Genomic DNA, 18,635 nt, shown 5'->3' on the forward strand with positions numbered 1-18,635 from the left:
CGATGCAGTAGGATCTGAAGGTTGCAATGTTTGACTAGGCCCAAAACTGCCTAGTCAACTATACGGAGGTAATAGCCTTTAAAAATCACACTATGGCTTCTGGGCGGTTCACAAAAATGTACAATTTCTCACTGAAGGCTCTCAGCTCATATGTGACTGAATGAGAGAGAGGCAGCTGAAAAAAAATTGAAACAAAAAATGTACTGCATAAATTAATACTGACCTCCCATGATTATTTACTGATTTGAAATGCAGATCTAATCCGAGAAGATGACTTAAATTATTTTGCAACTTAGTGCAGTATATTAGTTCATCAACAACATTCACAACCCATTTAACTTCCATAAAGTGATACTGTATGTATGACATATAGAACAGGATGTTCAAGACAATACTCAAGGATACTGAAAAACAAAATGCTGGGACTTAAAGAAATAGTTCACCCAAATGTGAACATTTTCTGAATACTTACTCTCCCTCAGGCCACCCAAGATGTAGATGAGTTTGTTTCTTCATGGAAACAGATTTGTAGAAATGTAGCATTACATCACTTGCTCACCAGTGGATGCTCTGCAGTGAATGGGTGCCGTCAGAATGAGAGTCCAAACAGCTGATAAAAACCTCACAATAATCCACAAGTAATCCACACCACTCCAGTCCATCAATTACCATTTATAAACTGTGTTTGTAAGAAACAAATCCATCACTGCGATGTTTTTAACTTTAAACTGTTTATGCTGGCTACATTATGAGTACTCTATCCATAATATTGCTTTCTCTAGTGAAAAATACGTCTCATCTGAATCAGGAGAGAAATATGCACAGATCAAGCACCGTTTACGAGCAAAAAGAGTCCAAAACAGTTCTAAACAAAGATGTCAGTGGATTCTGATGTGAGGACAATAGGAGATGGACTTTTTCACTGGAGGAAGAGTTATTATAGACTGATTATAGACTGATATTTTGTCCAGAAGCAGCTTTAATAATGGATTTGTTTCTGCAGTAAACATGCAGCTTTTCACTTCACAAGATGTTAATTAATGGACTGGAGTGGTGTGGATTATTGTGATGTTTTTATCAGCTGTTTGGACTCTCATTCTGACGGCACCCATTCACTGCAGAGCATCCATTGGTATGCAAGTGATGTAATGCTAAATTGTGAACATTACCAAAATGATCCACATATAATGCTTTTTTAAATTTAAAAACAAGGTACATAAGCTTAGATAAATGAGGCCTATGAGTTCCAAAGAAACAAAACCTGTGCTAAAATGAACGAAAAAAAAAAGTTGAAAAAAAGGCTGAATCCAAGATTTGGTGATAATATAGCCTAGCATAACGAGAAATTTACAAGCGATTTTTAAAAGACCGGAAACACCAAGGTTTCAAATGCAAAGTAGTTTATATGTAAACACTGTGCAGACTGCAGAGTATATCAAATGTGACCCTGGAGCACAAAACCAGTCTTCAGTCACACACAGGTATATTTGTAGCAATAGCCAACAATACATTGTATGGGTCAAAATTATTACATTTCTCCAAATCTGTTCTGATGACGAAACAAACTCCTCTACATCTTAGATGACCTGAGAGTGAGTACATTTTCAGCAAATGTTCATTTTTGCGTGAACTTTAACGGAGCAGTTTTCTTTAAAACAACATACACTTGTGAATCATTAGAAATATGGCCAGAAAAGTACATTAAGGACATTTTAGGATTAATTTGAACATTAAAAGGTGTTCTTAAGGAATCAACCACTGGGATCATGTACAGCTTTATTTACAGAGTTACAGTAAAGCTTAATTAAAGTGATATGAAATGACAGCCATTGTTCAGAGGCTTTTGCTGTTGGCTTAAGTCTTGCACTAATACTCTTATTAATTGCAGACTGTGCCCATCGGCACATTACTTAGCATTATTCACGACACAGTGATATGAATATGATACAACACAGAACAAGCATTTCAAGCAAACTCATGCTGTTTGTTCATACACAGTTCACACACCCACAGCAGATTGCTCAATATTGCCAAACTCAACATGACGCCCGTTGGGAAAATCAAACAAATTACATCTTCCTAAAGCATAACACTTTGAATATTGCTTGTTGCATTGCTGGCCTTGTAATAGCAAAATAAAAATACATTTGCTGTGATGGTGCAAACTTCTTCAAATTATATTGGTCTTATAACAAATTTTACAAGCAGAACGCACTATTTAAAAGCAAAGCTGACTGTAAAGTCATAAAGAGAAAATAAAAATGACAATATTTGAGCATTTAAATGTTAAAACCTGAAAATGTCAAATGCATATGTAAATGTGGCAGATTCATATGGAAGAGTGAAAACTCTACCCCACAGTTTTAGCAGGAAGTGAAACAGACACCCTTTCAGCATCATTAAGGAAATATTCAGCGGGGTCTGGGCTCATATATTTGGACATATCGCTTTTATTATTTTTGGCTCCGCTAAATGAATTTCTCTGCAAGGCCCTTTAGTCAAACACTCTCAAGACCCATAAGCACTGCCAAAACATTCATAGCACAGTGTCATGGACATAATGCAAGAAAACGATACGCCTAGTTGCAGCCAAATATTGTCCTCTCCTAACAAACCATACATCCATGGAAAGCTTATCTATTCAGCTTTCAGATGATGTATAAATCTCAATTTGAAAAAATGATGACCCTTATGACTGGTTTTGTGGTCCAGGGTCACAAATTATTATGACATGCCATTAACTAAAAAGACCTGAAATTCACGTACATTATTTCCATAGCACTCAAAAGTAGGCAACCTCCAAGAATACCATGGTAATACCATAGTAAATGTTCCAAAATAAACATGTACCATTTAGATGTACATTCATCTGACAAAAAGGTGCATTGCAAAAGCAAATACAGTTTCACGCTACAATAGTGTAAGCTTCATTTTATAATCAAATCTACAACGAATTCTACCGATTTCGTAGTTTCTTCACATTTAAATGACGCTGAGGTTCAAGTCTGTGAGCGACAGGCTGCCTAACAACATTTAAAACGATTTAATACGCTAATAAAAACCACCCAGCAGCTTTAAACGACATGTAAATATCAAATCAACATTTTGGCGAAGACCGACACGTCTCAGAGGCTTTGATATAAACTGAGGTAAAACTTACTCAACTTTTTCTTTTATTCTATCGGCATCCTTGAAATTATTCTCAATTAAAGCACGTCGCCTTTGATCAAACGTCAAATTCAAAACGCTCGCAAAATAACGGAGGCGAACGGACGCGTTTCGTGGCTTCTGAGAGTCCAGGTCCCCGGTGTCTGCCTCTCCCACATTCTCAGACAGTTTTATTAAAAATTTCAGACAAAAGGAAAACAAAAATGGCAGCCTGTCTTATTTTTATAAGGACAGGGCGCCATATTCTGCAGATCCCAAAAAATGTAGCCACAAAAATAAAGCGTGTGAATTCAGATGAAAAGAGCGACGAGTAAAACGCCGCATTATTTGCATTAAGTGCACGAATGATTGTTTACTTAGACCTGCAGGTTTGAATAGCCCGGCTGGAGGAGAAAAAAAAAGACAGGGAAAAAAAACGGGAGACTTCCTACAACAATCATGCGATGCGAACAAATCACGCAGATGGAAACAGACGCGCATCTCCAGCGAAAATGTAACATTTCTGTCGTGACGCAATTATGCAGGAGCGTGCAGATGCAACATTGTTGCAACATGCGTCTGCTTTTTTATTTTATTTTTTTTATTTGAACTTTTTGCTCACTCGAATGCCAGCTAGCTTCGCTTCAACGCATCATGCAAATGTCCCAAAAAAATTCTATGCGATCGTGAAGATGAAAAGAGCGCGACAGACATACCTTGCACACCTCGACGGTGGATTTATTAGATTTAATGAAAGGTTCAGATGTTCTTTCGGCTTTGCCTTCAGAGGGAGTTCAGACCTTCCGGGTCGCCTGCCGTTCACTTCTGGGTGCTGCAGGCACAGCGCTAGAACGATGATCAAATATACATCAGAGCCTTCCACATGCAAATAATCGTTAAAAACCAGGACTATTTAACATTTTGTGTTACTGTAATGTCCTATGAGAAGTCAGAGAACTGATTTCGACGATAGGGAGCTCAAAAGAGCAGACTCTGAGATATGGAGCGATTCAGAAAAGATCATAGAAAGAACAGATACTGTAATAGGCGTTTTCTAATAAAAAGCCATTTGAAATAAGAAATTGTTTTGTAACAGCATTGAGGAATTGCATAACATCCATTTATACCTCTGTGTCTCATGGAACGTAAACAGGTTGGATTTTGATAGGAATAGAATAGAATAGTGATACATGTGCAAACAAAAAACAATATAAATATATACTAATACAACCAGTCTAGTTATTATTTACCATTTTCAACATCTAAATACAGTCATCAGAACTATGAAATACCACAAATTGAAGTAGGAATTATGAGTGACCTTCAAATTATGAAAGGGGGAAAAAACATTGTTTTATATATATATATATATATATATATATAATTTATCGTTAGTGAACTTTACCTGTAAGTGTCTACAGAACAAATTTCAATCATTTAAGCATAAGGCTTTAAATTAAAAGGTTTATAAAGCTGAATAACACAAATAGTTTTACTTTGTTAACCTTGTTGACATCGACTGGTTGGCTATGTTTACAATATTATAAACGATACAATACACAAACTGCAGAGAGACAAGAGTAGAAGTCTTCAAGTATATTATTATTAGTATTATTATTATTATATGTTTGTGTCTAATAGTTCATACATATTCCCAGTTAATTATGTAAAGTAAATATTATTTCTGATCAGGGTTATTATAGTTAAAGCATTTTGTTACTTGACATAAAATAAAATAAAATAAAACAAAACATAAAAAACATATTTCAGCTTTAGTGTTAACTTGATGTACTAAACTAACTAAAACTAAAATGAAAAAAACTACACAGACATTCATTTCTGATCTGAAGTATTATACTTACCAAAAACTAAAACCATAAAAAAAAACTTTCATTACTTGAAATAAAATAAACTTTAACTGAAATAAAATATATATAACAAAAACTTATTTTAGTTCAGCTGGTTGCCAAAGCAACATTTATCCCTTCTATTTGGTTTAATTTGATGTACTAAAATAACTAAAATAAAATAATAATAATAATAATAATAAAAACTAGGCTATATAGACAATCGTTTCTGATAGGGTTGGTGTAGTCAACTAAACAAAAACCATAAAAAAACCTTATGTTACTTGAAACAAAATAAAATAGAAAAAAACTTAAACCCATTTTATTTCAGCTAGTTGCCAATATTTCACATTTCTATTTTCTTTAACTTGACATATTAAATAACTAAAACTAAAATAAAAATGAATAAAAACTATATGAACATTTTTAAAATGACTAACAAAAAGAAAAAACACAAAACAACTCAAATTAAAATAAAACAAAATATAAGATACAACATTTTATTTGATTAATAACAGATAAAATACTACTGTTTAAGGCCAATTTCCTTTCTTAGTATTGTATCTTTGCGTTACACGCGTTCTCTCAGCTGAACGATAGATGGCAGCACGCGCTCAGTCCTCTTCGGTCTGACTGTAGCGGCTGCGTGGATCCACAAACATCAGTCAAATACTGCGAGTCAGTCAAATAAAGCTCACCGAAGCGTGCTGCGTGTCACCAGAGACACGAGAACTACATCAGGAAAGTCGCATGCGCACGTCTAAACACCTGTGGTCGTGGAGGAAGCAGATGGACGGGTTTCTGTAGTCAAACACTGACACTCCCTCCACACAGACACGTGCTTTGAGTCTAGGTAACATCACAAAAAAGCGTGAATGTTTAGACACGTCCCACTGGGGGAGGGGGAGGAGGAGGAGAAATGCACACAAACACTCATTGAGAAGTCAGAAAGACGAGTGGACGTAGGCTGCATGACTGACTGCTGGTGTGCTCAGGATCTGTCTGTGCTTGGACCTGCAGCTCCTCAGATGTCTGAGGTCACATCCTTTCATCTCTAGTTTCTGGTGAGTCCATCAGGTTGTGCTGGCCCTGTAATTATGACCAAATGCAAAATGCTGTTGATTTGAATTTTCATGAGAATATACCTTGAGTAGTGGATGGAGTGGCAAACTCTTGAAAAAGCTTATATATAACTCAGATTTGATTTTTTTTTTTTTAAATGCTCAGTGCAATGCTAGACTAGAAACAATCTAGAAAAGCTAGAAACAAATGCAGAAGGTGTGAGACACGATACAATCAACAAATTGACAGCAATGCTGGAAAAAAACACATTTAAAAAGCATTTAAGTACACTGTAAAAAATAAGTGTAATTTTAACTGTAAAATTTTGTCGGTGGGGTTTCAGTAGTGACATCTTTGTTTTTTTGGTGTTATCACATAAAATCGTCACTACCGAAACATGTCATCATTGTTTCAGTAGTGACAAAAGTCAACACATAATCCTCAAATTTGGGGGAAATAAGCAAAATTTTAGCATAGTTATGCAAATTATTTTGTATTTTAGTATGTTTTAGTAGTGTTTTAGTATGCAAGTTAGAAGTCTGTAATGTGATGTGGTCACTACCGAAAATGTGCTCTCACTACCGAAACATGGGATGTTTTGTCAAAAAGTATACTGATTTATTAACTAAGATGTTTTAAGTTTTGGTTTAGCTTTTTGTTTTTGGTTCAATGAATATTCAAACTAATGAATCCTTAACTTTGAAATCAGTATGATCAACTTTTTGCCTTTTACAAACCTCATAAATTACACTTGAAATATTGTTAAAAATGTAATTATTGATTTACCTCTGGAATTTTTTTATTAAAATAGCAATATATAGTATATATATACACACACACACAATGTAGATGTAAGCAAAATCTTAATAGATATATATAACCCTTCTAATTAAATTATTATTACTGTGTTTCGGTAGTGATAAATTTGGGGAGAGGACAAATATTCCAAAACTTTCTGAAAATACCTTGGATATTTTTACAATTTGCACACACAAAATGTTTTTGGGAAAAAGGCTTTTTTTTTCCAAGACGTATTCAACTCTGACTTTGGACCAAATTCTGTAGAATGGCCCATATATGTTTAATATAAAAAAGAGAGTAGAGAATTAACTCCTTTACTGAACACTATTATTACATAATTAAAGACTCTACACTGTTGTTGTGCGGATCAAATTAAAATATCATGCTTTTTACTGCATCAGACACAAATTATAAATTAAGTTATGAAGTGACATGTATATCTTTAAATATATATTTTCAGAAAAAAATGGTTCATTAGCTAACACCTTTGTTAAATAGTCCCTTTATACATAGATAGATAGATAGATAGATACTAGAACTAATTTACTAAAAATGTTTTTAAAGTGTAAATGTGACTTTTTTTGTGATCAATTTAAAACAGATTTTACTAAATGCAGCCTCTTTTTATATCTTCATTAGCCTGAGGTTCTTGAAAATCAGCATCAATAAGTTGACGTGGCATTCACTACACTGACGAGAAATGTGATTTTTATAATAATAAATAAAAATAATAATAAAATAGCATTTTAGGAATTGGAAATTTTGGATTGGATTATGAAACATGGGCATTTAAAACCAAAATGATTCTGCCAAAATGGAAAGATATTACAGAAGTAAAACAAGTTAATGAAACATTACACACAGGAGGAGATTAAAAGAAAAAGAAAATAAAAGACACTTATAAGAATAATCCACAATAAGACCAGGAACGTGTTTTAAGACAATAATCTCTAATAATATAATAATAGTCAAGTTTGATTTTATTATTGTCTTTAAATTAATCTTGAGGCGTGAACATCATCTGACTTTCACATCTTGTGCATTTATTATCATCATCTTCCTTCCAGAGATTGTGCACCACAACTCTTAAATGAAACATCAAGTGACACTGTATTTTTAATGTCTCTTCTAAGTGTGAAGATGGAGGGTGTTCTGGGTGTTACGCTGCGTCTGTGTGTGTGCAAACTGATGAGCAGCATGCTGTTGTGTTCGTCTGTAATCACACACACCATCACTGCGGTCAGTCTGTGCTGCAGCTGCCTGCTGTTATTTACAGACCTCGCTGTCACTGGTAAGTGAACCTCAACCACAAACCTTGTCCACATTCTCCACTTAATTCACCAGTTTAAAGAGACACCTCACCCAAAAATTAACATTTGCTGCTAATTTACTCACTCTCAGGCCACCCAAGATGTAGAACAGTAAAGAAGATTTTTAGCTAAAACTGTGGTCCTTGTTGATTCATAAAATGCAAGTCAGGCAGCTGCCTGTTTTTGAGAATAAAAAAAGCATATCAAGGAACACATAATTAATACTTGTGGCTTCGGACAATATAATGAGGTCTTATGAAGCGAAACGATTGCTCTGTGCAAGAAACTGAATATTATTTACAACATTGTCTGTAATCCAGATCCTCAGGTAACCGGTCCGGAGTGATGTCTGGTTCACGAGCGAATCATTCTTTTGAACCGGTTCTTTTTAGTGAACTAGTTGAATCAGTTCACCAAATCGGACTGAACGAAACCGTTCACGGCTCGAGCAGCACAGATCGACAAGTTACTCAATCAAAACTCACTTTTTCGCACATGCGCGTGCTTTGATCTACACATAAACAAAGCATGCACGTGGTGCTGCTGACGTAGAACACGCATGCGCTGTGCCTTGTTTACGATCAGAGGAAACCACGCACATACGTTGTGGTACTCTCCAAAATGGCGCTAGGGTGACGTGGAGAAAAAGAATTGTTGAATGAAGTTATTTTAGTTTTTTGCGCAACAAAAAGTATACTTGTAGCTTTATAAAATTATGGATGAACCACTGTCACATGGACTATTTTTTGAAGTTCTTGGTACCTTTCTGAGCCTTGAACGTGGTAGGACCCTTGCTGTCTATGGAGGGTCCGAAAGCTCTCGGATTTCATCAAAATATCTTAATTTGTGTTCCGAAGATGAACGAAGGTCTTGCGGGTTTGGAACGATATGAGGGTGAGTAATTAATGACAGAATTTTCATTTTTGGGTGAACTATCCCTTTAATAATATAATTGCGTATACTTTGCGTATTTAAGTAAATGAACTAGTGAATTGAACCAGTTCACAGAATTGGATTTCCCTGTTTGCTTGAGGCTCTGGTTAACAGGTAATAATAATCAGTTTCTTACACAGACCGATTGTTTCCCTTCGTAAGACCTCATTATATCATCAGGAGCCACGGGTATTCATTTTATTTTTATATTATTATTTTCAAAAAAGAAACGGGCAGCCATTGACTTGCATTTTATGAATCACCAAGGACCACGGTTTCAACTAAAAATCTTCTTTACTGTTCTACTCAAGAAAAAAATCATCTACATCTTAGATGGCCTTATTGGGTGAACTATTCCCTTTAATGCTCTTTTCTATTCCTCCAGTGTTTTTGCTCTACGTCTGGTTCATGGAGTCCTGGTTGACGCCTTTTTACGTGTCTTCGGATGTCATCGCCCTTCGATTTCTGCTCTTCCTTTGCAAGGCCTATGGAGTTGTGTTGCTGCTGATGCCGCCTTTGATTGCTGTGGAGTTGTTGGTTGATCTGCTGTGTCCTCAAGGCGGGCGAACAAAGGGACGAGATGCAAGTGAATCCCTCTCTAGTACAGTTGGCTACTTGGGATGTTTTCTAGCATGGAGCATGAGCGGGATCTACAGCAGCCACGACTGGATGCTGGAGCAGATCTCAGTGGAATCCTGTCAAGGAAAAGGTGGCCATCTTCTCACCTGCCTTCCCTGTGCTGATGAGTTTTCCTGGGTTCTTCCTTCTATGGTGGTCCTGTTGAGCTTGACGGGGAGCCTGCGTCTGTTCAGGACAAAGGTGTCCCGACGACTGCCTGACTCATCTAAAAACACACAGATGGGTGAGAAAAAGGACTATTTGGGCCATGGGCTAATGCATATTTCACAAACTCTGGTTGACTCAGAAAAAACACCCAACAGCTGTGGCGTTCACATGGCTGGGTTTGAGAACAGTGAGCCACGACGGATCTGTCCTGGGAATGGTGTACTGTGCGCTCAACAAACCGGTTTGGCAGACAATATCGAGAAACAAAAGCAATCATCCAGCCTTGCAACATTTGCACAGTCCAAAACCGATCTTCCTCTGGAAGTCACATCATTGGCGGTCTTTAACAGGACAGACGCAAAGTCTCAAAGCAGACGCTGTTGGTTTCCCAAAAGGGAAAGTCCCTGCTCAGGGCGAGAAATCTTCACAGGGTTGGTATGCGTGGCTCTGGTTTGTGTTTTTCCCACAGTCGTCAGCGGTAATATTCTCCTAATCTTTAACCTGGAGAATCTGGTGGTGTACAACTTGAAACTCTTATCTCTATCGGTCAACAGAGTACCGGATCTGTAAGTGCTGAAGGTGCAGATGCGTGTATAAACAAATACAAATCTGTATATTTAACCCTCTGGTGCTCTTTGGGTCATTTTTGACTAAAAATTTTATGTTTTGTTGTTTACTTCATTAGAATGATACAAAACTTTGTAAAGGTTTTGGCACTTGTGTGAAAAAAAAAATAAATCTAAAAGATTTGAAAAGGTGATTTAAAATGACTGGAATCATTGGACACGAATGGAGAACCAATTTCTTCTAGAGGACACTCTTGGTACTGCGCCGAGAAAAAAAAAATTTTACTGAAAGGTATTTTTTTGAGATATCAACCTCAAATTTGGAAAGTTTCTTGAAAATTGACTATGACGAGATAACATGACTTTCATATCACCATGTCGTCAAGTGACCCTGGAAAAAAATGTGAAAAAACGTGATGCATGCACTCCGAATTACCTCTGATGGAGGAGGTTTGTGAAGCTGAAAACTGCAAAAGGAGATGGCCAATCCGTCAATGTCCGTGTAACAAAAGACCGTCTATGCACGGCAAAATCTGATAGAAGACGACAAATTAAGGTTGCTGAAACAGATGTGTTAAGAATTCATGAGTTTATGAGGTGCATTTTCCTCACAAAGTAAATAATCTGTTAGTTTTGTGAGCACCAGCTGGTTTCATGTGAGATAGTTGCGTTATTTTTAAACCCAAAACCAGTTTACGGTTCCCTAAAAAAAATTTTTTAAAAAGGAATCGGGCCCGAGGGGAGCTGTGCTTCACAGAACAATAGTGACATATGAGCAGTGGCATTTAGAGTTAACATAAAAAATAAAAATGTGCAATAAAGGATTAAGTGCTTGAAGGCACTGGTTATTTGTCATGAGCACATTCATCAAAGTTTCCCGCTTGGAAACTTGCAATCGGTGCAGTGGAATGAGGTTTATGAAGAGCAAATTCATGACCGAACAAGTAAAAATAAGAGCAATCACAAAGTTGAAGGGGAAAAAGAAGCTCTTTGGATGAGGTTACAGCTCTTGAAGTACAGCTTTCAACAGCAGAGGTCTCCCTGCGCCGTCTAGAGGTCTCTGCATGTGAAACCGTACTCTGAAACTGAAGCAGCCTTTGTTAATCGGCCCATCTTCCTTCTGCAGCTCTAGTTGACTTCTCTGGAAAAGCACCACAGGGCAAACGCTACAACTGACAGCACATAAACTCGTCCTACTCAAGAACTCAGACTTGCACAGACACATGCACACATACACAGGTGAATCTCCGTAAGAACAGGAGCGCAAATAACTCTGATCAGTCTTTGCAAATGATTTGAACACTCATAAAAGGCAGTGCTATAACTCTTGGTGACACAACATGCGTAAGCAACAGTGTTATTTTAGTAGTATTTATTATAGTGTTTATATAGTGTTTTTTATATTTTTAGTTTTTATTAAACTTTTTGTAACTTTTAACAATGTGCTTTTATCTTTTTGTATAAATATTTCTTATTTTTATATCGGTTTTAGTTTTAGCAATTTTAGTACTTTGAAAAAATTCAGTTAGTTACCAAAAGAAGGATTTATTATTTAATTTAATTTTATTTTATTTTTGTTTAAAGTTTTCATCTAATATCTAATCCTTTTAATTTGGATTTACCTCAATTAATTAAAATAATTTTAAACAGTTTTAGTTATCAATAACAACCCTGGTTAGGAATAAATATTTCTTATTTTTATTTCAGTTTAAGTTTTAGTAATTTTAGTACTTTAAAATGATTAGTTGCCAAATTCTTAATAGTTCAGTTAGTTGCCAAGAGAAGTTTTATTTTATTTTCATTTATTATAATATTAATATTTTAAATGAGCTTTTATTTTTATGGTCACTTTTCATTTTAATTTGTTTGTTTTAACTGTGCTTTATTTATTTGTTTTTATTTCTTATTTTTTCAATTTGTTTTAGTAATTTTAGTACTTCAACTTTTGTTTTTCAATTTTATTTCAGTAGTTTCCATGAAAAATTTTAATTTCTTTTTAATTTTATTTTAAAGTTTTCATACATAATATCTAATCATTTTATTTTGCATTTACTTCTATTAATTAAACTGAATTTAAACAGTTTTAATTATCAGTAACCCTGGTTAGGAGTAAATATTTCTTATTTTTATTTCAGTTTAAGTTTTAGTAATTTTAGTACTTTAAAATTATTTCAGTTAGTTGCCAAGAGAAGATTTAACTTTTTTTTTTTAAAGTTTTCATCTAATATTATATTTGATTATATTTAAAAGTTTTATTTTAGTATTATTTATTACAGTATTTATTAATATTTTAAATGAGCTTTTATTTTTATATTTTTTATATATTTTTATATTTCATATTTATCAATAACAACCCTGGTTAGGAATATTGTTAACTGATACTAATACTAAAACCATTAAAAAATTTTATTTAAAATAAATGTTAACTGAAATCATATTTATTAAAAAATATTTTATTTCAGATACTTGCCAAGGCAACATTTCTGATTTACATTTAGTTTAACCTGACGTACTAAAATAGCAAATAAAATAATAAAAAAAGACAAACTTTAAAATAAGCTAAAATATATATATGCTCAAGATTCTAAATATTAATAAAAAGTAATATTATCTCAATTATACTAAAATAACACTGAGCAATAAAATTGGACTTTAAAAAGTCAAGTAGTTTAGGTAGGATGAACAATTCATTATAGGTTTGCAGATATCATGTGGTTCAAAAAATGATTGAAGGGTAAGGACTGAGAAAAAGATGCATAAAGCACCATGAGCAGATACTCCGATACACAAGCAATTGCGTCTCAAAACCTATTATGTCAGCCACTATATCTAATGTTTTTGAATGTTTTAACGTGCCTACGAGGCCCCATCATGATATCTATGTATCATATAAACCAGCATCTGGTGCTATATTGGCAGGTTGCTCACTAAAGTGTAATGTCTTCCCTGAAGCAGAAGCCCTGCAGTGACATCCTTGCATTTCTAGGTGTGAGAAAGTCAGCTTTTCATTATAATGACGGTGAGGTGTCTTTAAGACAGTGTGACGGCATTCTTTCTGTCTTTTGTCTGATTTTACAGCTGAAACCTCACACCGCCCACATCTAGTTATAGCCGTATGACAGCAGATACATTGTACAGAAGTCTATAGGTTTGACAGGACCCTTGTCCTGAGGGATACTTACACAATTACACACGGCTTCAAGTAAGAACGCAGTAGAGCTTTCAGTTAATAACAAAACACTTCCATAAACCATGTCCCAAGTCTCCAGAGTTTCACTGCGTCTTGTCGGACACAGGTTGATGCAATGATTTCATTAAAAATGCAAGGAAAATCAATGCTTCTGCACGCACACAAGCCATTTTTCTGCAGTTTGGAGCACTAAGTGCCAAATCGCAGTACATTGTTTTTAGATGGCAAAGGCGATTTGTCAATTGCTCGCTTTATCTTGTGATACGTCATAAACAGCTGGAAAAGAAAAGAGCATGTCGAAGGAAGAAAGGAGTTTCACCTGTTGGAAATTGCTAAGGACTTTTTTTTTGGTTTTGTTTTTTGAGAATTTGAGCATTGCAACAGTCATAATGCAAACCATTTCAAATGCGGACCACACTACACCATTGTCAAAAATGAACTTTCTTGCCAATGGTAAACAACATTTAATATTTGGTATTTTTCATGATTTGTAAACAGCTGTTTGTTTTGTATAATCACAGGTCAATGTATTACTCTATTATATATATATATATACACAGGGTGCGATTTGTGAAAAAACCAGAGGGGGGGATGCTTTTGAAAACTTTTTATGAAATGTTTTTAATACGACGGAAACTGTATTTAACGTGATCACAGTTTAATAAAAACATTGTAGCCTACGTTAGGCCTATTAATTGTAATGATTTACAATTAATAGGCCTCCAATCGGATCGCGTATCACGAATCATTTGATTCAGATCTGGACTTCAAAGCGTGTATCGCGAATCATTTGATTCAGATCTGGACTTCAAAGCGTGTATCGCGAATCATTTGATTCAGATCTGGACTTCAAAGCGTTTAAAAAACTTAATTAGAAATACTGCCTTGGCAACTAACTAAAAAAAGCTAAATATAAAAAAGTAATGCAAAAAAAAAATACTATACATAAAAAACATTAAATTACTTTACTAAATTGAAAATGGAAAATATAACCATACAAAATTGTTATTATTGATAAACATTATAATAGTATATAAATAATAGTAATATATATAAACTTAATATATTTGTTTGTGGTTTAACGGCCACAGTTCTTAAGAACAATATGAAGAGAGAGAAAAACCATTGTCTTTTTACTAGTTAAACCCCTGAAGGTAAATGTTAATTCAAGTTCTGTTTCCTGAATAACAGTCATTGATATGTTCTTCAGTAGACAATCTGGATTTCTGGCTAATTACACCTTTATTTTTTTTGTCTCATTTGACACTTGTTGGACTGTTTATGAAGATACTATACATAAAAAACATTAAATTACTTTACTAAATTGAAAATGGAAAATATAACCATACAAAATTGTTATTATTGATAAACATTATAATAGTATATAAATAATAGTAAAATAACATTGCTTAATATATTTTTTTGTGTGGTTTAACGGCCACAGTTCTTAAGAACAATATGAAGAGAGAGAAAAACCATTGTCTTTTTACTAGTTAAACCCCTGAAGGTAAATGTTAATTCAAGTTCTGTTTCCTGAATAACAGTCATTGATATGTTCTTCAGTAGACAATCTGGATTTCTGGCTAATTACACCTTTATTTTTTTTGTCTCATTTGACACTTGTTGGACTGTTTATGAAGTCAGTCAAACATAATGAAGAGTCAGTAATACTTGTGGTTTTACCATTTCTTTTAATTGAACTCAAACATTTTTCCATGAACCTCCAGTTTCAAGAGCTCATCAGAGTGCATTTAGACAATGATGAGTGTCAAGCAGCTCTCATCCAAACACACAAATCATCATCATCATCATCATCATCATCATCATCACAAACAACAACAATCCTCGCCAGTATGTAACTATATATCATAAAGAACCCATCACCATCACTAAAATAATAATAATAATCGTCTGACTGCCTTAAAACTCGAGCAACAACCTCGAGGTCCATGCGATAAATGACCAATGCCTTTACCCCTGAACACCAAACACGACAGAACACACCGCACATCAGAACCAATCAGGAGTGGAGAAGTTCAGCTACAGAATAAAACACGGAATGGATTCCGAATCTGTCCATCATTCCAGGTGAAGTTATTTCAACCAGGGCGTATAATGGCAAGAATTCATTGAGAAAACAGCAATAATTACTAGTATTGAAACTCAGGGTTCAGAACATACAGCTGAGCCTCTGAGAACATCAACGCACCAAATTGAAATAGTGGCCACATCTGAGTAATTAAGGAAAATTTACGAGTGCATTCGGGGACTGTAGTGTCTCCATTTAAAACTATATATGCATTGTAAAAAAGTAAAAAATAATATATATATAAATAATGAAGCACCAAACAATAAATAGTTATATAAAATCTGAATATATAAATGTAAATTGTGAATATAGAATTAAATCAGAATATATATTTATAAATCTGAATATATAAATGCTCTTCAGAATATATAGTCGCAAGTCTGAATATATAGATACAAATCTGCATATATATAAATGTAAATCAGAATATATAGTTATAAGTCTGAATATATAAATGGAAATTTGTGAATATGTAGTTAAAATTCTGAAGAAATAAATATTAATTGTAATATGTAGATGTAAATCTGAATATATGAATGTACATTTTTTTATATACGTAAATGTAAATCATGAATATATATTTATAAATCCTGAACATATACTGTAATTTTAAATTGGAATATATATTGTCTACATACACTCTATATGAAAATATCTTTATTATCGGGCATGTCAACTATATATTCAGATTAACTTCTATACATATATTCATGATTTTCATTTATATATTCAGTTTTTATCTATATATATTTAGACTTTTATCTATATATTGCTACTTTCATGTATATATTCAGAATTATAAGTACATATTCACAATTTACATTTATATATTCAGACTTAAAACTATATATTCAGATTTACTTATATATGTTAACATTTTTCATTTATGTATTCATATTTTTTATAATTATTTCCTGTTTGGCACTTCATATACACACACACACACATATATATATATATATATATTATTTTTTTTAAGTCATTGAAATTGCATCAAGTCCTTATTTACAAGGGTAATTAATTTTGATTTATAACCAAAAAAAAAAGAAAATAAATATATAGCTATTTCAACACTTTTCTAAAGAGCAACGGATGTATTCTCTCAGAAACGGAAATGTCTTTCACCATCTTATAACCTGATTAGATGCGTTAAAGCAGAAAGATGACCCAGCGTCCTCTTTAACACTTGAACCCTCTTAACGAGACGTCCCGGGACCCTAAACACTGGAATGTTCTAGAAAGTAAGCACAAGATGAATAAATAAAAGCGATATCGAGCTAAAGGGAAAAGGAAGGCGTGGGGGATGCACTTCTCACCAAAGCTAAGGCTATCACCTGTCCTGCGATATGTACAAATGCGCAAAGTCATGGCCCCTTTTTCATAATAGCAGCAGATGCGTTAGCTGTGTTCGAGTCCTGAATCTCGACTAGAAGGGGATAAAACACGTACACGATCATTCACGCATACAGGGCACCTGGGGGCCTGATTACTGCAGTCAAACTCCGTCAGCATGACCTGAGGGACACAATATTCCACTCACCGATCATGCAGTTCGAAAGAAAGCAAAAAGTTCGTACAGCACTAGTTCAGTGTCTCCACAAACACACCAAAACCAATTGCACAAAACGAAACAGGCAACACATTTTTATTTCTGTCTGCACAACAGATAAGCTTTTTTTCCCAGGCTTGAGCCATGAAAGGAGCGTTTGGACCCTGCAGGGGCTGAAGGGACAGAAGTCGGGGTGTTGTGTACAAGCAGCTGGGAAATCTTGGGCAAGCAGGCCGGCCACAGCAAGATTACAAATGACCGGCGACAATAAAATGTACAAAACGCCCACCGGCAGCTCTCAGAAAAGTGCAAGGCTCTCCATTTTATTTACCAACTCCAGGCGTCTACAGAGCCTTACGTCACAATCCATCAGTCAGATCGCTTCATTGAGTAACGTGTCGGCGACCCACCGAGCGCCCTAAGGTAAGCTGAAAGAAACGTTATTATATAACCTAGATTTCAGTTTCTTCTTCAACTTCTCTGCTGACTCGGCTCCTATAAACGCACGGTGTTAATTCGCAAGGGCTGCACATTTTTTCCGTTGGCGTGACTTTGACCGGGGCTGAAGTATGGATAAAGTTTAGCTAGAAACTTCTCTCGGTAGGTGTAGAGCCAAGACATGTCGTCAGCGTTGTAGAAAACCAGCAAACCTTTAGGGTAGTCCAAGTAGACGCCCACTTTCTCGAGTTTGCTCTTTACGTTGAGGCGCGTCCAGGGCTCGGTGCAAGCGCTGTATTGGTTACCGTCGTGCATGACGATGCAGTAGAAGCCTCGGCTGGGTTGGATTTGAATGCTGCCCTTGCGGTTGACCGTCTCGTTGGCCACGCCGATCATCCACTGGGTTTTCTCGGACACCATCACCTCCCAGTAGTGGACGCCCGCCGAGAAGCCCTCGGCTCCCAGCACTGACACCTCAACGTCGAAGCGGCGCGGTGAATCCTGCAGGGGCTGTGGATGCAGGTTCCCGTACGCAACGATGGTGCAGTCGTCTGATAATATGAGCCGCTGGTGAGCAGTGATGGGGTCCATGGTTAAAGCAGCAGGCACTGTGAACGTAAGGACAGAGGAAATGAAAATCAGTGCATTTAGAATCAGTCCAAAATAAGCTTAGCACCTGTTATATTACAGCAGGTAAAAAAAACAAAATATAAAATATGTATAAAAATATGAAAAAACAGTAACAAATACAAATATAAACATACATAAAAATAAATAAATAAACAAAATAAATATCTAAAAAATAAAAAACTAATTATAAAAAAAAAATATATATATATATATGAAAAACAAATCAGCAAATATGAAATTAAATTAAAATATAAAAATAAGAATTAATAGAAAAACAATAAAAAAAC

At 35.0% G+C, this 18,635-nt stretch overlaps 3 protein-coding genes across 5 annotated transcripts in view; 1 reads left to right on the forward strand and 2 right to left on the reverse strand.

The window, feature by feature from the left end:
- Positions 1–3,993, reverse strand: part of znf362a (zinc finger protein 362a) — an 11,605-nt gene extending 7,612 nt beyond the window's left edge. The window contains exon 1 of one of the 2 annotated variants that reach the window (XM_016573842.1): positions 3,864–3,993. The gene's annotated coding sequence lies outside the window, so the exon portion shown is untranslated. Of the gene's footprint in view, positions 1–3,160; positions 3,623–3,863 lie in introns of those variants that run through there. The other variant, XM_016573844.1, reaches the window with a different exon arrangement.
- A 1,606-nt stretch (positions 3,994–5,599) lies between these two features.
- LOC107756649 (uncharacterized) lies at positions 5,600–10,507 on the forward strand. Its single transcript, XM_016573845.1, has 3 exons — positions 5,600–6,058; positions 7,991–8,148; positions 9,486–10,507. Exons 2-3 carry the CDS (start codon positions 7,998–8,000, stop codon positions 10,454–10,456), a joined length of 1,122 nt encoding a protein of 373 aa, XP_016429331.1. The 5' UTR covers positions 5,600–6,058; positions 7,991–7,997; the 3' UTR covers positions 10,457–10,507.
- Positions 10,508–16,798: 6,291 nt separating this feature from the next.
- Positions 16,799–18,635, reverse strand: part of LOC107756651 (E3 ubiquitin-protein ligase TRIM62-like) — a 42,626-nt gene continuing 40,789 nt past the window's right edge. The window contains exon 7 of one of the 2 annotated variants that reach the window (XM_016573847.1): positions 16,799–18,326. In XM_016573847.1, coding sequence (XP_016429333.1) covers positions 17,776–18,326 — 551 coding nt within the window. In that variant the 3' untranslated portion in view covers positions 16,799–17,775. The remainder of the gene's footprint in view (positions 18,327–18,635) is intronic. The other variant, XM_016573848.1, reaches the window with a different exon arrangement.

This window comes from Sinocyclocheilus rhinocerous, unplaced genomic scaffold, assembly GCF_001515625.1.
Source record: "Sinocyclocheilus rhinocerous isolate Xijiao unplaced genomic scaffold, SAMN03320098_v1.1 scaffold532, whole genome shotgun sequence".
Taxonomy (NCBI): Eukaryota; Metazoa; Chordata; class Actinopteri; order Cypriniformes; family Cyprinidae; genus Sinocyclocheilus; species Sinocyclocheilus rhinocerous.